Genomic DNA, 20,689 nt, shown 5'->3' with positions numbered 1-20,689 from the left:
CAAATTGAATACTTGAATAATTGGTTTTGCCTACAAATTTAATACAAAGGCCTGATGTATGTAGCTCTTTAGATCTGTATTCTGTAATCAGACTCCTTCAGCTATTCTTATCTGTATTTGTTTTTAAAAGCCATAAAAGCCAAAAGATTCAAGACATTCTCTCTCTAGTGAAACTCCTGCTATTTTAGATCCTGGGTGTTTCCAGGATTTGGTGACTGTATCTGATCTTGGACTCTAAAGGACAATAATATCTGGAAAGCATATCTAGATACAATATCTACGGTTAAGAATAGAATGAACTCATGAAATCAAATTTCTTTGTTTCCATCGATGTTAAATTGGGTTGGCTCAACTGGATGTTTACTGGCCTTCTGTGACTTTTGCATAGATTTCAGTGTTATTTATTTCAATTAATATAAAAACCTAAATACTCTGAGCTCAATTGTGTCCTCAACTATCTCTATGCATCTCTGGTTCATGTTAATGAGTGTCATATATATATCTTTGAGAGCAGAATTTGACCTGTTTGTAAGTTGTATAGAACTTTTCAGCAGGCGTTTTGTGCCTCTGAGAACAGGAAAAGCACAGCCATTCCCCACCCTTTTTTTTGCGGTCCTGTGTGGGATGGAACATTGACAGGTTCCTTCTCTTGAGAGCTGCATTTTGTTCATGCCCCCACTGGTTCGAAGCACAGTTTTTGCATATTAGCAACTATTAAGAGTTGTGTGTTTGGCTGTTAAGTGTGTTTGAGAAACATGCCAGCTGCAGGCACTGGGGTTCTGTGTGGTGGCACGTGTCTGGCTTTGTGCACGGGGATCTCCAAGTCTTGGGAGAATGCTAGAGCTGGAGGATAGGGAGAGCATCTTGCCATGGTTGTTCTGCCCACCATGGCAGTAATGAGGACAGATGTTACTGAAATGAAAGGAGGTAATTTGGCATGGATGGGGAGCAAAAACAAAGGCAGAGAGCGAGAGAAGAAAGCCTTCCTTGGGAGGTGCGTTGCAGGCTGCGTGGATTTCCTGCTCCCGCAGAGCTGCCTAGATTAACTTAGTAATTATCATTTCTAGTAATTACCATTTCTCCTGACTTAAAGAATGCTGTAATTAACTTGAAAACTAACTGGTGGCTTTTGTTTGCTTCTAGCTGGCTGGTAAGGGGGTTAATTTAGAAACTCAAATAATGTAAACCAACAGACTGGAGTTAGCTCTGGGTAAAGCAGGTGATAAACATTTTCAGGTGACTGCTGCAAGGGGAAGATCCTGTCTGCTGCTGCTCTGTGCTGCTGTGTGAGGGGGCTCCCCCTTACCCATGCCACAATTGGGAATTCAACTGTTCCGTGAGCTGCATGAGCTACAAGGACATTACTGCCAAAACACCAGTATAGGCTTACGTTCTTGTCTGGAATGCTTAATGAAATTTAGATGCAAGCACATCCCATCTGTGTTATTTTATTTTCTCTTACTGCAATGGCTCATAACTCCAGTGGCTCAGAGACCTAGTCCATTTGGCCCTTTATAAGTAGGAATAGAAATACAATCTCTGTGCTGGAGAGCTGACTGTGTAAGTAGAAAAGAGAGTGCTTAGAGGTGCAGGGCAGTTACAACAGTGACCCCGTCAGCTGCCTTTCAGCAAAAGTTTGCACTTTCTTTCAAACCAAGGAAGAAGAAAGCCCCAGGGAAAATGAAATGGCTTTGTGGACTGTTTGGGGGAGTCCATTCCAAGGCTAAATGGACCCACAAAAAAAGTCCAGGTTTGGAATGCTAGTGGATGTGATCGAGCTGTTCTGATCGTTAGGAGGGGAGAAATGCTTGCTCTGAGTTGTGGGTGAGATTTAGGACAAGCAGGGCATGGCGGGCTTGAAAGCGAGGGCAGGCTGCAGGTATGCAATGTGATTAAGAAGGGCAAGAGAGGGAGCAGAAAGAGAAGTGTCATGGTCAGACTGACAAAGCTGGAAATGATCTGTGCAGTGTTTCTGTAAGTTTATCAGAGTACCACCTGTGTTTGTTAAGGTCTGAGAAAAGGATGTGGAGACTGAGGAGTCTCCTCAGCAGAGATGAGCATCTGGAAGACAGTTTTTCCTGTATACATGGCTGCATGTATCTGCTTACAGAGATCTTTTAATGGTCTCTTGAGATTTCTGCCGCTCATTCTTCCATTCTGGTGTTCCTGGAAATATGAACAAGATGGTTTGGGAAACCTCAGGCTTAGTCAAATTTGAGGTACTGGTTAGTAGCTGACATTCACTCAGCTTAGGCTTCCCTTTCCTTCCTTCCTCCCTTTGCCAGATACTTTTGTGGCGGACAGATTTCTTCCCTTGGGTTAGCATTACTCCATGAAATATGCCTTAACCTGTTTAATGCTCCCTGCTGCGATCCTACAGTATGGAGCGATGAAAGCAACTGTTGTCCTTTAAAGCGAGAGCTGGGTAAAACTGCTACAGCGCATTACTCAGTTACCCAGGTATGGATATAATGCACAGGGTCTGTTTCCATTTCTAACATTCCCTGCATGATTTGAATCGGTGAACCCCAATGGCTTCTAAGCCAGGAAACACATTTTTGTTGCTCTTCTGCTTTAGTCCATCTGAGGAACAGAGAAAGTGTGTGACAGTGGAGGAAGAGCTGATTGCATTGTCAAATCCATGCAGGGGGCCTGACCTAATTGTGCTCTGCAGAGGCTGCTCCCAGACAGCAGGGCAGGAGCCAGGAGCGAGGTGGGGAAGTAAAAGCAGGAGGGAGCCGTGGTGTGACCGCCTGCAGCACGCGAGGGCTGGGCTGTCCAAGCTGCACGAGGGCTGGCGCCACTTGTCAAGACAGTTGTGTGATCCCTGAAAAGGAACGTGTGCCAAAGCAGAGAAATCCTTACGTGCCGGGTTCTTCTGTTGAGTCTAGTTTCAAAGTGCTTTTTTCCAAGTTGCTTTATTTTTTTTAATGCCCTTCGTTTCTGTCTCTCACCTCCTATATTAAGCCCTTATGTGAAATTGAGATGTTTTGACTGCATCCTCGTTACAAGTTTGAATCGCTTGCTCTGTTTCAGATGGGGTGTATACATAGAAAACATTTTGTCCTGAGTGAGTGTACGTGTTTGTGCATGTATATATTGTCCTCTGTCTGCAGATAAATGCATGTACTTTTTTTTTTTTAATAAAAATAAGCTTGAGGGCAGAATGTATTTACAAAACAATGTTTCTTTCTGGTTTCTGTTTCTAGTTTCAAACTTCTTTTTTGAAAAAGTCCAGACATTGTTCTTGTATCGTCTTCTGACCAGGAAGCTCTATCATCTTGGACTGCGGCCATAACCAGCACTGCATAAGGCTTAATTCCTATAATTCTTCTAAACAAATATATGAGAACTGGGAAGTTAAAGTGTGAATGTTTGTGGGTCTGGAAGGGAGCTGCAGTTTTCTTTGGGAGCAGTACGAACTAATGTAGCACTGAGACTTGCACTGGCACATTGCAGATGCATAGAGCTTGCTCCACATATTTCACTTACACTTCATGCAAAGACTTTGGCAGTGATATGAGACAAGGTTACTAGTTTGCATAAAAGAGCTATAACAGGAAGTAGGGTTTTAAGTAACATCTTCAAATTTGCGATGTAAAGATTTCCAGTGCTAGCTTAGCTCACTTTTCAAGAAAACAGAATTACATGAGTAAGGACATTTTTTTTCTTTTCACTGCTATGCTAACAGAAAAAAAATCTAAATGTACCTACCTTGTCGCCCATGCTTAAAAGTAATGCAACATTTATCAAGCTCCTCTAAAAATACAACAAGCTGTCTCAGGGATGCTGAGCTAAATATATAGTTGAGATCACCATTTCAGCATCTACTGGAAGTACACAGCAAAGCTTCGGTTTCACTGGTTGTTCTAATGTAAGTGGTGTCTTGAAGGTGTCACCCTTTCCACTGCGGGTTGTCATCTGAACAGCTGTTTAAACCTCACAGGAGCTTGCCCGGTGCATTTAGGACAAAGCATGCATGGCACCTTGTAAAAGGAACAGAGCCAGAAACAGTGGAAAAGGTTAAACTTGGTTCTGCCCTTCTCTCTCCCCATTGCTACTGAGCTCCCCGGTTAGCACCGGGGCCCCTGATCATTATCACGATATCTAAAGACAAAAACTTAGATTGAGAACTCACTGTGCTGACACTGTAATATGCATAGGAATACTCTATGCAAAGTGCTAGAGAAGAGAAGATGGGTGTAAAAGAAACCAGTTTTCTGTTTTAGAGAAAAGAAGCTAAGAAGACAAGAGAATATTCTCTGCAGGCCCATAGCTACAGTGACATGAGGAGGACATCGTGTCATCACTTGTCACTGACAGTGAGTGAAGAGCACCCGTGCTAGAAATGGTACTTGAAACTAAGGAAAGCTGCTGGTAGAACCAGAGCTGAATTTTTGCATCAGCTGGCATGAAAGGGTCATCTTATCACTGTGGGAAGAAGGCAGCGACACCAAGCAGATGCCCTGCTCCAAATGCCAAAACGTTTACCTAACGGCTGATGCTCCAGATGAAAGGAAACTCTGCTGAGAGCCGCATCCCTGGAGCACCTCTCTCCCTCTCTGCAGGACACGTCTGCAGTCTTAAGTGGAGTTTATTTGATGTCTTAACTTTGCTACAGGTCATGCCAATTCTTTTATGTCAAGGCAATCTTTACCACTAACAGCAAAAATTATAGAAGGTATTAAAACAACATAGGTCTACAAAAAGTGCTAACGAGCAGTTTCTCCTTGTGTATTATTTTTGGCCCCTGAAAGGTAGATCTAAAAGCTACCAAGCCATCTTGAGGGTAACAACTTTTTGTTCTTCCCCCATAGCTCTTTATAATCATCTCAAAATAGACAGTATTTATGTAATTTGCTTCTGACCTGTGAATGCCACGTCTATCACAGCTCTTAAAATGTACAAGTACATGTACAAATGCAAAATATTCCCAATAATGTTTAATTAGCACAGCGAATGAAGATTCGTGAGTATCGCCAAAATGCATTAGGGCTAATATCGTGGGAGGTCTAGCCATGGGCTAAGGGCTTACTCAGTTGAGGTTGTCAGTGCATAGCTGATCTGGCTCTTTCAAATTATCAGAACCTAATTAAATGGAAACGTGCGAGCAGATAATGAATGGAGCTGTTGGCTAGAAAATCCTCCAATATTAAATCAGAAGTTTCCTTTAGGGACAATTAGAATACAGTGAATGTATCTTAGGCTGTGTGTTAATCATTGATATTATAAGTGAACCTGATATTGGCCTGGAGGAAGATTTTGAAATTGGGTTTTTGTTAGGAACTTTCTGAAGTTCATGCAGGGTTTTCAAGCACTGTGCGGCTCTGGGGAGATTCCCCCAGTGTGCTACCTCCAGTTCCAAGTGAATGAGTCTGTTTTAGCCTGCATCAGTGTTTTTTAATTGCTCTTAAAAGTCACAGCCTGATTACAGAGTATTGACAGACCCCTGGGGAACAGAGGGAAGAAGTTTGGAACAGTGCAACAGCAATGAACTGTTCGCAAGGACAGCTCGGTTCAGGGCAGGTGCTTAGCAGGACCTTCTCTAACTTGGGAGCATTTTCTTTTCTGTAACTGGGTCTGTCTTTTCAGTCTTCTTTTGTGCCTGTTTTACTGTTTTGTGGCTGCAGTGAGTTGCAGTAAGGGGCAGCCCTGGGCTCTTTGATGGCCACATCGTGCCCTCTTGCTGCAAAGCTCCTGGACCCAAGCTCTTCTGGCTAAGGGAGCAGTGTTTTTCAGAATTGTGGCTGCTTCTCATTGTCCCACAGACATTAATATGGGCTGTATTTTTGGTTCCTGGCCATGTGGCTTGGCTCTGTTAAAACAGATGTTGTCCAGCTACAGCTTGCCTTTCTAAGGGATCTGGATCTCAGCATCAGCAGCCTGTCTTCGTCTTTATTTACTGCTCTTCTAAGTATAGCCTTTTTCAAATTTAATTGGGGATGATGATGTGGATAAAAGTGTTAAATACCTTGGGACCAAGATCGGATCCCAGCAGGACCCCTTTGGAAACATACTGACTCAGAGGTTCCTATTTAAAATTAGATTTTGACACCTGTCAGCCAGTTTTTTTATTTAATGTATGCTGTGTTCACTTCATATCATTCTGGTTTCCCAATCAAAATATCAGCCGCCTTCCAGAAGTCTGTTCCACTGACACTGTTATCCCTATTAGCCACATCTGTCGGCTCAAAGATAGAAGGTGGTTTGACAGACTCTGTTTTCCACAAAACCTTGTTGATTGCTGTTACTTATTTCCTTTCTTTCTTAATCATGTCCTGTCTCCGCCATTCCATTATTTTGCTGGGATAGGTGCCAGGATGACAGGCTTATAATTATCTGGGTCACCCCATTTATCTTTTCTAAATATCCTTTTCTGGAACTTTCCCATTGTTCCGTGCCTTTTTTTTTTTTTTTTTTTTTTTTGAAGTACAAGCCAAAAAGTCTTCAGCCTTTCTGAAACATTTTGAAGCAAGTATTTGACTATGTTGCCTTGAAGGATAAGAGGCTGGTGATCTAATGTCCTCCTAAATAAAACCTGCAATGAAAAGTGTCCCAGAATTTTCTTGTGGCTGTGACTTGATGCTCTGCTGCTTTCCTAGAGCCCTGACCAAGTTCATGGCTGCAAGTAAAAAATCGGAAGTTAATGAAAACATTGTTTTCTTGACCCAGTCTGGTTTATTTTTCAAAGCTCATGGGAGTAACAAATGAGCTCCAAATTTATACATGTAACATTAGCAAGTTGAGCCCATTGTGAAATGGGTTTGTGTTTTCATGCACAGACAGCTGCCCACAGTCACTCTTTCTCCATCTGGCTGGTTTGTGTGCACTAGAAAGGCTACTGAGTTTTTGGACAACTGTCTTTGCTTTATTTCTGAATATTTGACTTTTCCATGTTCCATTTAATTTTGAATTCAAATCCCAGATTTGAGGAAAAAAATCTTACCGTCCACAGCGAATGGCATTATCTCAAGTCTTGCTAATACGGTTGCTGATTCCCCTTCCCCTGACCACAATGATTTAAAAATCTGGTAGAGTAATGGACAGAAATGAGATATATTAGATGTAGGCGAGTAAGAATATTTCAAGTGTATTGTGACAACTGGAAATTCTTTCTTCTTGTAGAGTGGTTGGTGGCTTTGAGACTCTGACTGCTATGGAGAATGTGGAAAGTGACCCAAAAACAGACCGCCCCAAGGTAACTGTGCAGTGACAGGAGGCAGCGAACGTGTGGCCTTGCATGGCAGTGTGGTTCACCCTGCTGCTGCTTCCCAGAAAGCAGAACCTGGGGGAGGAGGTTTGACTTCCCAGATAGCAGAACCTGGGGGAGGAGGTTTGACTTAATCAGAGATTCAGTTGTTGTTGTTCTCTTCTGCTCCCAGGAAGAAATACGAATTCAGTCAACAACCGTTTTTGTTGATCCGTATGAAGAGGCGGATGCCCAGGTGAGGATAGAGTTATCTTGTTTGGTAGGCCAGCACTCTTCTTTTGAGAACTCTGTAGCTTAGTCACTTCAGTTTTTATCCCAGCTTGTCCCTTGTGGAGACCATACGTCTCCTATGCCTTTTCTTTGTGCCTCCCTCTGCATGTGGGAGCCCCCTGGCCCATGTGGGTGCAGGCTAAGGTTAAACATCAGCCGTTCAGCATTGCCTCGTGTGCCAGGATCGTCACCGCTGTTTGGGCAGAGAGGTCTTTGTAGCTCAGTCTGGCACAGCTCCCAATCAATCACACTTACCATGGCTTCCTTTCCAAACACCCACAGTAGCTGCCAGTAGCTGCAGGTGAGATGAGAGGAATTTTGTTCTAATGGCTGCAGACAGCCGGTTTGTAGTGGCCCTTGAGGTCTGGCTCCTAAAGCCAGCCCTGTAATCAGGGCAGTGCTGATTTGCTGTCTTAGAGTGCTTTAGTTTCAAAGAACTGTAGACATTGCCTACTTATTCTGGACTAGCTCTTGCAACAGATCGCACTCTGTTTCCCACAGGTTGCTGCAGAAAGAGAGAAGGCTCAGCAAGAAGAAGAAGCAGCCAAAACAAAAGCTGAGGTGATCCCACCAAAGAAAGAGGTCCAGACTCCTAAAACTTATCGTCAGGGGATTGGAAAATACATTAACATGGCTGCAGTGTAAGTTCCCTGCCCAATTGATCTTCGTTCAGTGTTTTAGTTGCCTTCCTGCTGGATGCTGACCCTGACCATATTGTTGCTTGGTTTGGGGCTATCTGCTGAGACTCTCGAATAGGCCAGATGTTTGGTTTGTGCCAGCAGGTGTTGCAAAGACACGGCCATGCAGAAGTCAGAGTTCCCTCTAGTTCTGTTGTTTTGCAAGATTAAACATTAACGGAGCTTTTGTTTTTGCACTTGAACATGTCTGAGACGGTCTTTAACAGCATGTGCAGACTTCACAACCGTAAATACATTTCCACAATGCAGAAGTCCTTGAGAAGGAACTGTACTGCCGCTTCCTCCACCATCTTTCTACTCTGGCCTCTTCCCCTTCAGCAGCTATTTTTGAAGGCCGCTGTCCCATGGATGTTTTTTTTCTTTTAGCAGCTTCTACGCTGCACAAAGGGTGCCTGAAACACATATTTGTCTGCTGATCTGCTTCCCTGTGCAGCCACACGAACAGTTGCACCAGCACGACTGAAATGGCCGGAAAGGGGAGCAGGTTCTCAGGCTTTCTGTGGGAGCACAGGGTGTCTGGCAAGTAGCTCCAGGGTGCCTGGCAGGTTGCACAGGCTTGTCCCAAAGCATCCTCTCCCAGACACCCTTTGTACACCCGTTGGGATTGGCAGCATCACTTGCTTTCCTAAGGACGGCACAGAATCCTGCCTCAGCAGAAGATTAGCATGAGTTTTGGATAAATTAAAATAAATGCCTTCCACTTGATTTTTAGCAGACTTCTGTAAAAGCATTTGCAAAAATGCTGTTGTCTGTCTGCTGCATAAAGGCATATATTTATGTGTACACAGATTTGGACAACTACTTAATCAGCTTGTATGTGCCTGCGTGACGTAAAGGCACTTGCATAACTGCAAGAATAAAAATATGACAGCCCATGTAGGATGGTTTCGTGTGTATGTCAGTTAAATATTTCAGTTACAAAATATTACTTGGCCCTTAAAATATGTTCAGCTTAAAACTGCTGTCATTCTGCACTGTTACTTACAGAGGAAACCCATGCAGAGTTTGCAGCTGCAATAGCTCTGCAGAAAGGGCCAAGTTGTATTGAAAGGAGTTTTCTTTCCTAGTCTTTCACTCATTGCAGCCTGCCTTGAGTCTGGGAGTTTGGTCCATAGCAGCCCTTTGGCAGGCTCAGGCTTCTCCCTGTCAACTGCTGTTATCTGACAATAAAACCCCAGTATGTGACCTGGCCACGTAGCATTTCCATGGGGTTATGATCTTTGCTCAAGAGGGGCTGGGAATAGCAGCAGCGACTGCATCAGGCCATGCTCGAGAAACAGAGAAGGATCTGCATCAGGCCATGCTCGAGAAACAGAGAAGGATCTCACAAACTTGCCCAGCTGCTTTACACCTAATTACCCATAAATTCTTTTGCTGCCACAGATGCAGGTGAGATGTGGCTCAAACTTTCATAGCGACTGCGTTTTTTTTTATTATTATTTAAAAAAAAAAGGCAGCTGTTAAATGTTCAGCTCTGACCTGGAGATCTTGCTGGGTCTTGAGCACATTCCTTGGAGTGTTCAAAGCCCGACCGAACCCTTCCCACGGACTGAAACACTCTCCCTCTGCTTGGGTGAACCAAAAGCCACCAGTCCCGGCCCTCCTGCAGTCCCATACCAGCCCAGAGCCCGCGCTTCTTTCTGATTTATAAGGGGTGAGCTGGCTGCAGCGTAACTGTTGCTGGGAGAGGAAAGGCAGCCAGCTGCCCTGGTCCCACTGAACAGTAAATAGTTGCTGAGAGTTGTTTTCATTTTGGCTCCAGGAAGCGCAGTGTGGAAGATGACGGGCCCTCAACAAGCACAGCTGTGAAGAAGGAGAAAAAGAGCACAGGCTTCGGGGACTTCAGCTCCTGGTAGCAGTGTGGGGAGCCTAGCACTGGAGCAGCACAGCAAAAAAGAAGAGGCGGCCTCCCACGTGTCCCTGAAGAGCCCAAAAGACAATCTGTCCTGGGGAGGGAAGGCACCAGCCTGCCCTTCCACTGGGGAAGAAAACTGTTGCTTTGTTAAGGGTGGTTAATGTGGCTTTGTCTTCCGCAGAGCTGCATTCCCCCAACTGCATCTTCCTCGAAGGCCTTTTTGTTGTTGTTTTGCTAAGTGGGGAGCAGGCAGCCCAGCTCCGCTGGGATTAGCTGGAGCCTTTCTCTGCTTGGCTGGCAGCAGACCAGGCAGAGCTCAGCCTTGCAGGGCATTGCTTCAGTGAACTGCTACATTGGTGAAAGAGCTCCTTTTACAGGTAATCATTTCCAGACAAGCCGAGTCTGCCAAATGAACGAATGAATTAGCGTGCTGGGGAAGCGCCTGTGCTGCTGTAACGCCTTGCGGAGGGGAGGAGAGGGCTCCAACTTGTTCTGCCCTTCCCTTCAAGCTGCCTTTTGCTTGTTCTCAACAAGGACCAATTCTGTCTTTGCTCTTACCTCCTGGGTGGACTGTCTACTGTCAATCTCTGTAGGGCCTTGCTCACTCCAGACTGAGCTCTGTCTACACCCTGGGAAGCAGCGAGAAGGGACAGGGAGCCCGGTGTCACTGCACCCCTTGCCCCTCTCAGTAGCTGGCCTAGCTGGAGCCACTGGGGAGCCAAAAGGGCCGGGATGCCCTGGTTCAAACCTGCCCTCTGGTTCCAGAAATGACAGCATGGAGCAATTGAGTGGGAACAGAAACAAGATTTGTTTTATTAACCATCCTCAAAGCCTGCTCCTTGCAGGGGAACACTTTTTTTTTCTGCTCCAACATCAGTCTTCTCATTATTAGGGAAAGCCATGTCATGTAGCTCACAGGCATCTCAGATATGTTCCTTGCACAGCCACAGATTATTAGGATGCTTAAAATAAAAAAGGCCTTATGGGGTACAGAGATACCAGCCTGGGAAATTTTAATTCAAAAACACAACGTGTGTTACCATCAGTTAGAGGTAGTATACTAGATCCTGAACATTACTTCTCAGCTCATCTTAGGTGTTTTCAGATGACAGAAATACCCCTACCTATATCGGGCTGAGGAGATAGTTTTGTAATTACCTCTGTAACCAATACATTTATACCAGTAGCTCAATGTTTTAAGAGAAGTCTCCATTTATATGAAATTGCTGTAAAATTTTTTGGTAAAAGGTTTTGCATTAAATGCTTTATTTTCTTTTGAATGCTTGTGTCTGACTGTTCAACTGTGATTTCCAAACTGTGGCATTACTGAGTTGATTGTTTTATAAGGAAATGATTCATTTCTACTTTTTAAGATGCTTGTAGAGAACTCTGGGATCTTTGCGGATATGATTACATCTTTGTTAAATCATAGGAAGTTCAACCTCATTTGAAAGAATAATAGTGTTTTTTTGTTTTGTTTTGTTTTGCAACGTTTTGCAAGGTATAAGTTGGAAGTAACGCATGATTCCTGGAATGGGATGTGATGGTACTTTCCTCAAGCAGAGTTTCTACTGTCTTATTGGAACTTCATGCTTCTCCTGTACTGGCCTTTTCCTGGTAAATTCCTGGTAAATCCCTTTTACCTAATTCCTGCTTCAGCACATTTTGAAGTTGTGAAGTCCACAGTGTTGCTAGAGTTGTTATAGTCAGTTTAATGAAATCCATAAGAGTAAAATGCTTTTTTGTAATGGATTAAAATGGAGATTAGTATGAAAGAAAGGAGCTTTTGAGTACAAGGAAGGCAGCAGAGGTGTGGCAAGGATTCCTGTTTCACCAAGTCCTTGTTACAGATTGATACAAACACCAGCTTCCCTTTGCAGCAGCAGGCTGCAGATAAGTACCAATTTTTCCTTTCTACGTGAGTTTTTGTGCTGTGGTCTGCGAGGGACTGGTCCCTTGCTGCAGGACTGCTGGCCTTCCACATGCTGCCTTTGCACTGCACTGGTCACAATTTCCCACCATAACAAACACCAGGCACAAACAAAAACCCACAATTTCCTGGCTTCTAGGAAGGCTGTAAACCTTTGAGCTTTGCTCTAAGCTGTGGTGAGACTCCTCAGTCTCCGCTTGACCCAAATCCAGCTCTGCCTGGGCTGCTGGTGCTTTCCCAGCCTCTCCTGGTTCCCGCTCCCTGCTGTATCCGATCCCTCACCGGCCGGGAGCCGCTGGCTCTGACCCGTCCCCAGGGGCCGAGTGTTTTGGCCAAGGCCGTGTGCTGAGTCAGCTGCTGGGCTGGGGTTTGCAGCGCTGCGAGCACTGCCAAGACTTGAGCAGCCAGAGCACGCAGCCAGATCTTGTTCCAAACTCCCACCTCTCTGCTCCCTCCGACACCTCAACTTTTGCATAGTTGGTCAGGTTTTGGTTTTGTTTGTTTGTTTGTTTGTTTTTTACTTCAGCTTTTCTTCTGATCAGGAGAACCACAGGGACAAAGTGACACAAGCTCTTTTTTAAAAATAAAAATTAACAAGTCAAAATGTTTAGTGAGCTTGCTGGGCACAAGGTGGGTGTGCAGAGCAGGGCAGTATGGTATAGCCCTCATTTTTAAAAAAAACTGGCTCACTGTGGAATACCTACCTGGAAACCTTTTCTGAAACCTTTTCTGACCTTTTCTGTCCCTTTAATCACTTGGTTTTGCAGCAAGGACAGTGCCCTAAGCTCTAGCTCTGGCCTGAGGGACAGGCAGGGGTAGCCGTACTACAGCCTTACTACACTTACTGTGTAGCCTTACTACAGGAAAACACTCCTGGGTGCTGCTATGCTATTTGTAAGCAGATTTTTGCCCTTTTTTTTTTTTTTTTTTTTTGTCTTTGGCACTTTCTTTTACCATCAATGCTCTTAAAGGAGAGGAAAAAATAAGGATTTAATGTAGCTTTTGCCTGGCCTTGACTGTACCAGCACCAGAGCTCTGTTACTTTGCTTTGCTCCACACCTGTCATTCTGCTGAACAGCAGAGGCACTGGGTGACCAGCGAACTCATCCCTTCCTGAGGCCTGGCGCTGCCACAGCAAATGCCACAAACACAAAACACCTCGAGAAGGCAGCGGCGTGCGGTGGGGCTGGCAGCTGCAACTGCTCGCTCCCATCCAGCTGCAGAGACATGGGGCACGCAGGAGCCGCAGCCTGTCACCTCTGCTTTTTCTGGCATGACATCAGGAGGCCCTTTGAGGATTGCTGTGGTATTGTCTGTGGGGGAAGCCATGCTAATTTAATGGGCTTTAAACTAAATAGATGCAACTCTATTTCCATACTTAACAAGAGGAAAAAAACAGGATATTGTTCATTTTAAATTTGCCTGTTTCCCACTGGCTGCGACTGCTACAGCCCACTCTGTTGGAAGCAGGAGCTCAGACAGGCAATTGCTCTGCTTCAGCATCCAGGAAAGATCAAATTGGTGCCCATTCCTTGCAGGGCTGTGAAGTGCGAGTAGTTCGCAGTCAAACTCTGTGTTTTGAGCTCTCTGGGAAAACCCTGCTTTTCCCTCAAGCTCCTTTCAAGAAAGGGACCAAGCAGTGACTTCTCCCTAGGGCCCAAGCTGCTCACCCCTAGAGTGAGAAGCCAGGGCGAGCACTTGCTTTCCTGCCCAAGCGAGCAGATGTTTGTGCCCATTTGGTCCCCTGGGCTTTGGCCTAATGTCCGTGGTTTGAGCCTGATTCAGCTGCTGTTAAAGAGCAGGGGTCAGCAAAGAGCTGCCAGCAGGAAGCTGAACTCCCCTTTTGCTGGGTCACGGCTGGGCTCCTGCAGGCACTGGGCCTCACAGCCCCGGCAGCTGGCCTTGCACCGAGGGCTGGGCTGGAAGGGTGGCATTGAGGCCGGGGGCCCCTGCTAAGGCTTTGTGGCTCTTGCCTAGCAGGAAAAAGCAGATTTAATAGCAGGGAAGTCTGCCGTTCATCTGCTTGATTCCCTTTAGGAGAGACTGTGATCCCATAGGAAACTGGGAGCAATGGGGCTGTGTCCAGTGTGGCTTCATGCTGTGGATGCCCGGGCGGTCTGCTGCAAATTGATGCCATTATGCTGTTGTCACCATGGCTTTCAGGACAGCAAGGTAAAAGCAGTCTTTAGAGACACCAAAACAGTTCAGGGCAGCTGTGGGTTTTGTGGCAGTGCTGCTGACAAAGGAGGGGGGAGGCTGAAGGTGCTGGAGCAAGCGCGTGCCCTCAGGTCGGTGCCGCTGGCTCCATGCTGTTCCACAGGCAGCCAGGCAGCGCAGCACCGGTGGGTGCAGCCCCACCAGGCATGGTGACCCCAGCATGGGCTGTGTTGGGCCCCATGGCTAGCTAGTGGCAGAGCCGTAGCCAGCAGGAGCAACTGGGGATAAACTCAAGACGCTGCATTATGAGCTTAAAATATTACCGGGATCCCTCAGCCACCCCTTGCCAACGGTGTTTGGAAGGAACAGGATGCAGGAAACCTCATGCCAGGAAGCAGCTTTTATAAGCTGGGGGGGGCGGGGGGGGGGGATTTGCCAAACACCCCCCAGAATATCCACACTGTTTGCTTTGGAGAAGGCAAACAAACTGCATTGGCCGAGCAGGAAGGAGGCGGGCAGCTGCTGGCCCTGGCTGGCAGTGGGTTGCAGCACGCAGTACGGCTAGGGATTTCTTGCTTCTGCTTTCTTTGGAAATAAATATTATTGTGGTGGCAGCAGAGGATTTAACTGCCCCGTGCTGTCAGTGGGGAAGGGGCCAGAGGTGAGGCTGTGCCCAGGGCTGGCGCAGCCGCTCTGCTCTGTGAGGAGCTGGGCCGCCCCATGGCACGTGAGGGATCCTGCCGCTGAAGGGACATTTGTCCATATGGAACAAACCCCGGGGTGGCTCTGAGAGGTGGCTCATTCCTCAGTGCTGACAGAGGGAGCCTGGGGGCCCCCCAGTGTCCAGATGGGACTGGGGTCCCTGACGCCGCATCGCGGCGAAGCCCAGACCCCAAAGGCCATGGGTGCTGCAGCTCAGTGTGGGGCAGGGCCTGGGCTGGAGGCCGTGCTCGGTGCCTCAGCAAGGCCAGCACTGAGTCACCACTGCCGAGCTCGGGCGCTTGCAGCCTGGTGACTTCATCCCCTGAAAATAGCAGCCAGGGAGGGAAATGTCTCCCTGCCACAGCCATGCCCGTGCGAACAGACAGGCGCTCGCAGCTGCCTGCGGCCCGGCTCCCTGCCCAGCACGCCCTTGGGGGCAGCTGGGGGAGGCCTCTACAGCAGCACCCTGAAAGCCTGGTGGCGGGAGCTGATGTCCCCTTGGTACCAAAACTCAAACAACCAAGCAGCTGAAGGCAAACAGCAGTGGGTCCTGCTGAGCAGGCAGAGCCACGTCGCAGCCCCAAAGCCTCAGACCAGGCCCGAGCCTCCCGGGGCGTGTGAGGATGCAAGGCCGTGTAAGGCTGGGTCCAAGAGGGAGGTAAGGGAACAGGAGGCCCCAAACACCTCTGTGGTGCCACAGACAGCCCTGTCTGCCTCCTGGGGCTCTGCTGGGGCCTGAAGTCTGTCCTCTTGCATTCACACCTGTGGCGGACATGGCTGGACCACTCCACCTGCAAAGACCTCGAGCACCTCTGCCCCGTGTAAAAAGCGGGGGCTGATTGTACAGAAATGAGTGTGCTCTGGGGGTAAAAGGGTGACAGACAGTTTCCAGAGACAGTGCTGGAACTGTTTTTTTAAATCCTCCTTGGTATTAATCCCTCAGAGGCAGAGGGGAAAAAAAAATGCAGGTGATGGCCTATCCGCAGCATGCTTTGTGGGGTTTCCACCTTCCAAGCAACTCCCAAACACCCACCTGTGGGCACAGAGGGCTCAGATGGAACCGATAAGCTCCATCCTGCTGCCAGGGCCAGCTCCTGCACCCCCTGCCCAGGCACTTATCCAACCAGCACCCATCCCACAGCCAGCCCTGGCCAGCACCACCTGCATCAGCCGCCCCTTGGGTGCCCGGGGTGTGAGCAGGAGATTTGCAGGGTAGTGATGCCAGCACTGACTTTGCTCATGCCAGTTGCTGTTTAAAGGTCAACGGGGCTGGTGAGAGTGAGCTCAAGGCTCACTGCTGCTTGGAGCTCATTTCTTGTTTGTCCAGAGCTGATTTCGTAAGAGGGAAGGAAAAGCAGAGGCCTCCCCTGGACCTCCTGCTCCCACCGTGGGGGCTCAGCACAGAGCAGCCGGCCTCCTCCTGTGCTGCTGGCTGGGGGCTGCTCCCCACAGGGGCTGATGTGCATGGCTTGAGCTGGCTTGCTTCAATATTTTCCAGATCAGGGGCATTGCTGCCCACGTGTGACCCTGGGCTGGGGGTGCAGGATGAGGCTCGCTGGGCCCCTGGGGTCACCATTTTGCCCTGGAGCATTGTGTACTGGGCAGCTTCCCCGGCCTGTGCATGGTTTCTGTGCTCCTGACGTCACGGAGAAGCTGAATCTTCCCTTTTGCACAGAAGAAAAGGCTCATCTGCAATCATGGCAGGCTGGATTTGACAGCCTGTAACTTAATGGCTTTTAAAAAATAGCCACAGTCTGCTTTAAATGCAGGTCGAGTTGTTCTCTACCCTTCCCCCTGTAAAGCCTTCCAAGCTCTCACTTTTCTGATATTCGATACTTTCTCTAATCTTTGGCCTCCATTTATTAATGGCTAATTATATCTATCTGCGTTTGTGCCAACATTGTCCTTTAGCTTGAATAGCTTTTTTCCCTCCCTAATGCTTGCTTCCCTGCACTATTTATAGGCAGCAATTGTATCCCCTCTCAGCCGCTGTTTTGCTTGGCTAAACAGGCTGTGTGCCTCCAGCCTCCTAAAAACAGCCTCGTCGCCCTCCTGCCTCCCTCGCCTCCTCTTTTTCAAGAGTTTTTTGCCAGGTTTGGCTGAAAGCAGCGTGGTGGCTCCATCCCAGGGCTGCTGAGTGCAGGGACCAGCCTGGTGTGCAGTGGCACGCCTGCACTGCGGATGGGGAGAATCCCATGGGTTTTCCCTGTGCAGTGTCCCTGTGGGTGGGGAGGTCCCAGCTGTGCAGCCCAACAGGGCTGGAAGTGCTGCAGAGGGGCCAGCTGGCCTCCAGGAAGCAAAACTCTATTGGAAATGCTCCCATTGCATTTTTCAGGGGCATGGCCCCAACCTCAGTTTTCCAAGCCCCAAATCCCCCCATGGAGACATTTTGGGGGCAGCAAGAGCAGCTTCTCAGAAGCCCACCAAGGGAGCAGGGGAAGTGACGCAATTTCTATCTGTGCTTTCATCCCGGGATGAAAGAGATGATAGAAAACATTTGTATTTACCACAAAAACAATTGACCCCCAAGGAGTTTGCCTCCCAAGGGTGGCCTGCAGCAAATCACGGAGATAAGGCACCACCAGGCAGAAAATGCCGAATGCCTGAGCAGCCACAAAGCAAATCTTTCTCCCCAAACTTTGCCATGTGCTCCAGCGCCAGCAAACCACACCTTGGCCAGGGGCTGTGGCACTGGAACCCCAAAAGCTGGGCTGGCAAAGCACCAGCAGAATGTGACCCCCCCTGGCTGGGCACTTGGTGCCAGGGCTGCAGGAGGCAGCAGTGACCGGAGCCCAGGCAGTGACCTCAGTGCAGTGCCAGGGGATGTGTGGAGGATGCTTGGTTTTAGGTTTGTTTTGATTTACAAAAATGGCCAGATTTTTTGTATTACAGACATCTTCACCACAGATCTCAGCCGAGCTTTTAATAGATGGGTTCCTCGCCAGCGGCAACTGCAAATTGATTGCAGCAGAAATGGCAAGTGAAGACAAATATAGTGCAGGCTGCCTACAGGGAGAGTGCACAGAGGAAACTTCGGCTGCTATTTTTGGTGCTTTGTCTCCACTGCTTACAGTATTTCTGATCTTTGTTTTTCCTTAAAAATATGTTTGGGGTTGGGATTTTTTTTTTTTTTTTTTTTTTGGTGAATTGGAGAAAACCCTCCCTGCCCTGGGGAAGGAGCCACACGCTCCTCGAGGTTTTCCAGCTGCTGCGCTGTGTCCCGGCTCTGCCAGCTGGCCCCAGACGCTGCGAGCCCACCCCCGGCCCCACCACTCGGTGCTCGGAGCCGCAGGGGCTGGGTGCTCCCAAAACTGGGACCCAGTGGGGTGCCGTTTGGAGGGAACGGCCAGCCTGCAAAATAACAATGTCCAGCTTGACCACAAGACAAAGGAAAAGATCTCCAGGATGCTCAGTCCCACTTACGCGTGTCCATGGGTGTGGGAGGTGGGGATAATGTTATAAGAAACTGAGCAGCAACGCTAACAAAAGTGATGAGCAAGACCAGGACAAGCTGGGTTTAGCTGTGGAATGGAGATGGCAAGCAGCAGGTGGCTGGGCTGGCCTTGGCCCTGCCCCATTGTTTGCTGGGGGAATGCCACCCTCTTGTAGGAGCATTGCAGGCTGTGGGAGAGGGCTTGTGCTCACTTCTGCGGGATGCGCAGCCAGACCGGCGCATCAGAAGCCGCAGATGCTCTTCTGCCGTCTTTTTACACCTCTGCGCTTGTGCAGCCCGTTTGGCCTTTGTTTCATCGAGCTGCAATCTGGCATTGCAAAAAATCCGTTTTCGCGTGTTTGCCTCCAAATAACATAAAGGGCCCAGTCTTGCCAGCAGGCTGAGTGGTGCTGGAGTTAAAATAAAGATGGCAAAAGTGGGAAAAGGAAACGGTTCAGCAGCGGATCATCGTGCCCTTCAGCAGCGGGTGTCTGCCCCTTTCGTATATGGCTGGGGCTTTGGCCACGTGTACACATTTGGTACAGCAGCAGGCATCTGCCCAGCCCCAACCCCAGATTTAGGGGGCAAGGCTGCAGGTGAACCCCAGGCAAAGCCCCTTCCCCGGGGCTGTGCAGGCAGGGGCAGCGCGCCTTTGCTCAGCACCCCCCTCCACCCCCAGGCCATGTTTCGCAAGAGAAGTCAGATTGTGGAGGAGGATTTTATGGCTGGGGATCAAAGTCCTTGGCATGGGTCCAGGCTCCCAGTGCTCGACTCTCAGCTCTGCAGCTGGTTTCTGGGCCAGGGAGGCTGAGGGTGATGGGGGCAGCTGGGGGGAGGGGGGGTCTGGGGAGCAGGGGGGTCACCGAGCTGCAGCACTGAGGGGGACGCTGCTTTCCTCTGCCCAGAGATGGCAGCAGCATGGCCCGGTCCTGCTGGTGTCCCACCTGTTCCTGGGTCTGTCCATGGCCACAGCCCTGAGGGATCCTGAGCGAGGCCAGCAGAGCCACAGGGAAGACATCCATTAACTTCTACGGCTCTGCTTATTTCAGAGAGTGTATTTATCCAGGGAATAACCTGGAAGGGACATGCAGATTTTAATTTTTCCCCCATAAGACAAACAGCACACTTACCCATGTTGGCACAAAGCTCCCTGCCCGACCTGCCCCAGCCCCTCGCCCACAGGACCCGTCTGATGACAGAAAGGCTGGGAACTGGCATGGTACATCCAGAATAAATGTGTTCCTGGAGAATCCTGAGCCCTCACTGTGCTGGTTTTGTGTTTCCACCAGCAGCGTTTCCATCGCCAGTGTGTTGGCATTGGAGCGGTCACCTCGCACCAGGGGCTGGGTATTGCCCCTGTCCCCGCCACCCTGAGGGGAATTAGGCTGGTGAAAAACTACACGGGCACCCCTAGAGCAAATGGGTACAAAACAGAGGCTATGGGGCCAGGAGCTGTGTTATTATTGGCAGCCTCCACTGTAAGAAAAAGTAAAATAAAATTAGGACTAGATGTAAAGATCAACTTGTCCGTTCTCCGCCCAGCCGAGCTCTTGGGAACAAATCGCTGGGTTTTCTGCAGGCCCTTGGCGAGGCTGGGGAAGCCTGCCCTCCCCATAAAAGCACAGCCATCAATTTGTAGTGCATCTGTCTTGGGGAAAAAAAAAAAAAAAAAAAAAAAAATATCAGGAGAGTAGGTTAACAGGCCAGTTCAGATGCTGGGGAGGAAAATCGCCCTTGGTTTATTGCGGCAGTTAATCTGTAACAAAACAAGTTATGTGTTGCTACAGTTTGGCCTGGTTTGTGTATTTTTGGCTGCAAGCACTGGGGGAGCTCACTCTGTCTAGGAAATGGGGAGAAGGTGGGGAGAAGGGGTAACCCCAGCCACACCGGGGCTGTGCCAGCACAGACCTCGCCTGCTCTCGGTGTGCGGGGCGAAGAGTGTCTGCATGCACACCTCTGCTGCCAGCACCTCTCGTACATAATTCAGATTCGGGGCCCACTCCAGGGCCAGGAGGAGATAAGCTTGTTTTTCAGTGCCCACATCTGCAGAAACCAGAGAAGTTTCCATGAAGCCCTTCACACCGGCAGTGGTGGCAATGCCCCAGCTCTCGTTACAAGGCTGGATTTCGGAGCGGTGAGGTGTGAACACGATCTGCAGGCGCACGAGCAGCAGCTTGGCACTTCATGGGGCTTCAGATCCGCACCTAGACCCGGCGAGGCTCCCTCCTGGGCAGCCTGGGCACAGGCTCTGGACCATGCCTCTGCACCTCTTCCTGCGCTCCCTAAAGAAAACAAGGATTTGTATTTTTTCTGCCCTTGTCGCATCACAGCAGTCAGGCTTTCCATGACCATGGAGCACCAGAAAAGGAGGAACAGGCAAGGAGAGGAGAGGAAAAAAAAGGGAAAGGAACAAGAAAGAAAGAAAGAAAAGAAA

General features: G+C 48.7%; 1 protein-coding gene across 1 annotated transcript in view; it reads left to right on the top strand.

Moving 5' to 3' along the window:
* PPIL2 (peptidylprolyl isomerase like 2) overlaps nucleotides 1-11,479 on the top strand; it is a 155,211-nt gene extending 143,732 nt beyond the window's left edge. The window contains exons 19-22 of the mRNA XM_035340909.1: nucleotides 7,126-7,198; nucleotides 7,383-7,445; nucleotides 7,982-8,121; nucleotides 9,941-11,479. Coding sequence (XP_035196800.1) covers nucleotides 7,126-7,198; nucleotides 7,383-7,445; nucleotides 7,982-8,121; nucleotides 9,941-10,034 — 370 coding nt within the window. The 3' untranslated portion in view covers nucleotides 10,035-11,479. The remainder of the gene's footprint in view (nucleotides 1-7,125; nucleotides 7,199-7,382; nucleotides 7,446-7,981; nucleotides 8,122-9,940) is intronic.
* Nucleotides 11,480-20,689: the final 9,210 nt, after the last annotated feature.

Source organism: Oxyura jamaicensis, chromosome 15 (assembly GCF_011077185.1).
Source record: "Oxyura jamaicensis isolate SHBP4307 breed ruddy duck chromosome 15, BPBGC_Ojam_1.0, whole genome shotgun sequence".
In the NCBI taxonomy this organism is placed as follows: domain Eukaryota; kingdom Metazoa; phylum Chordata; class Aves; order Anseriformes; family Anatidae; genus Oxyura; species Oxyura jamaicensis.
This window is presented reverse-complemented; position numbering and strand designations above follow the sequence as displayed.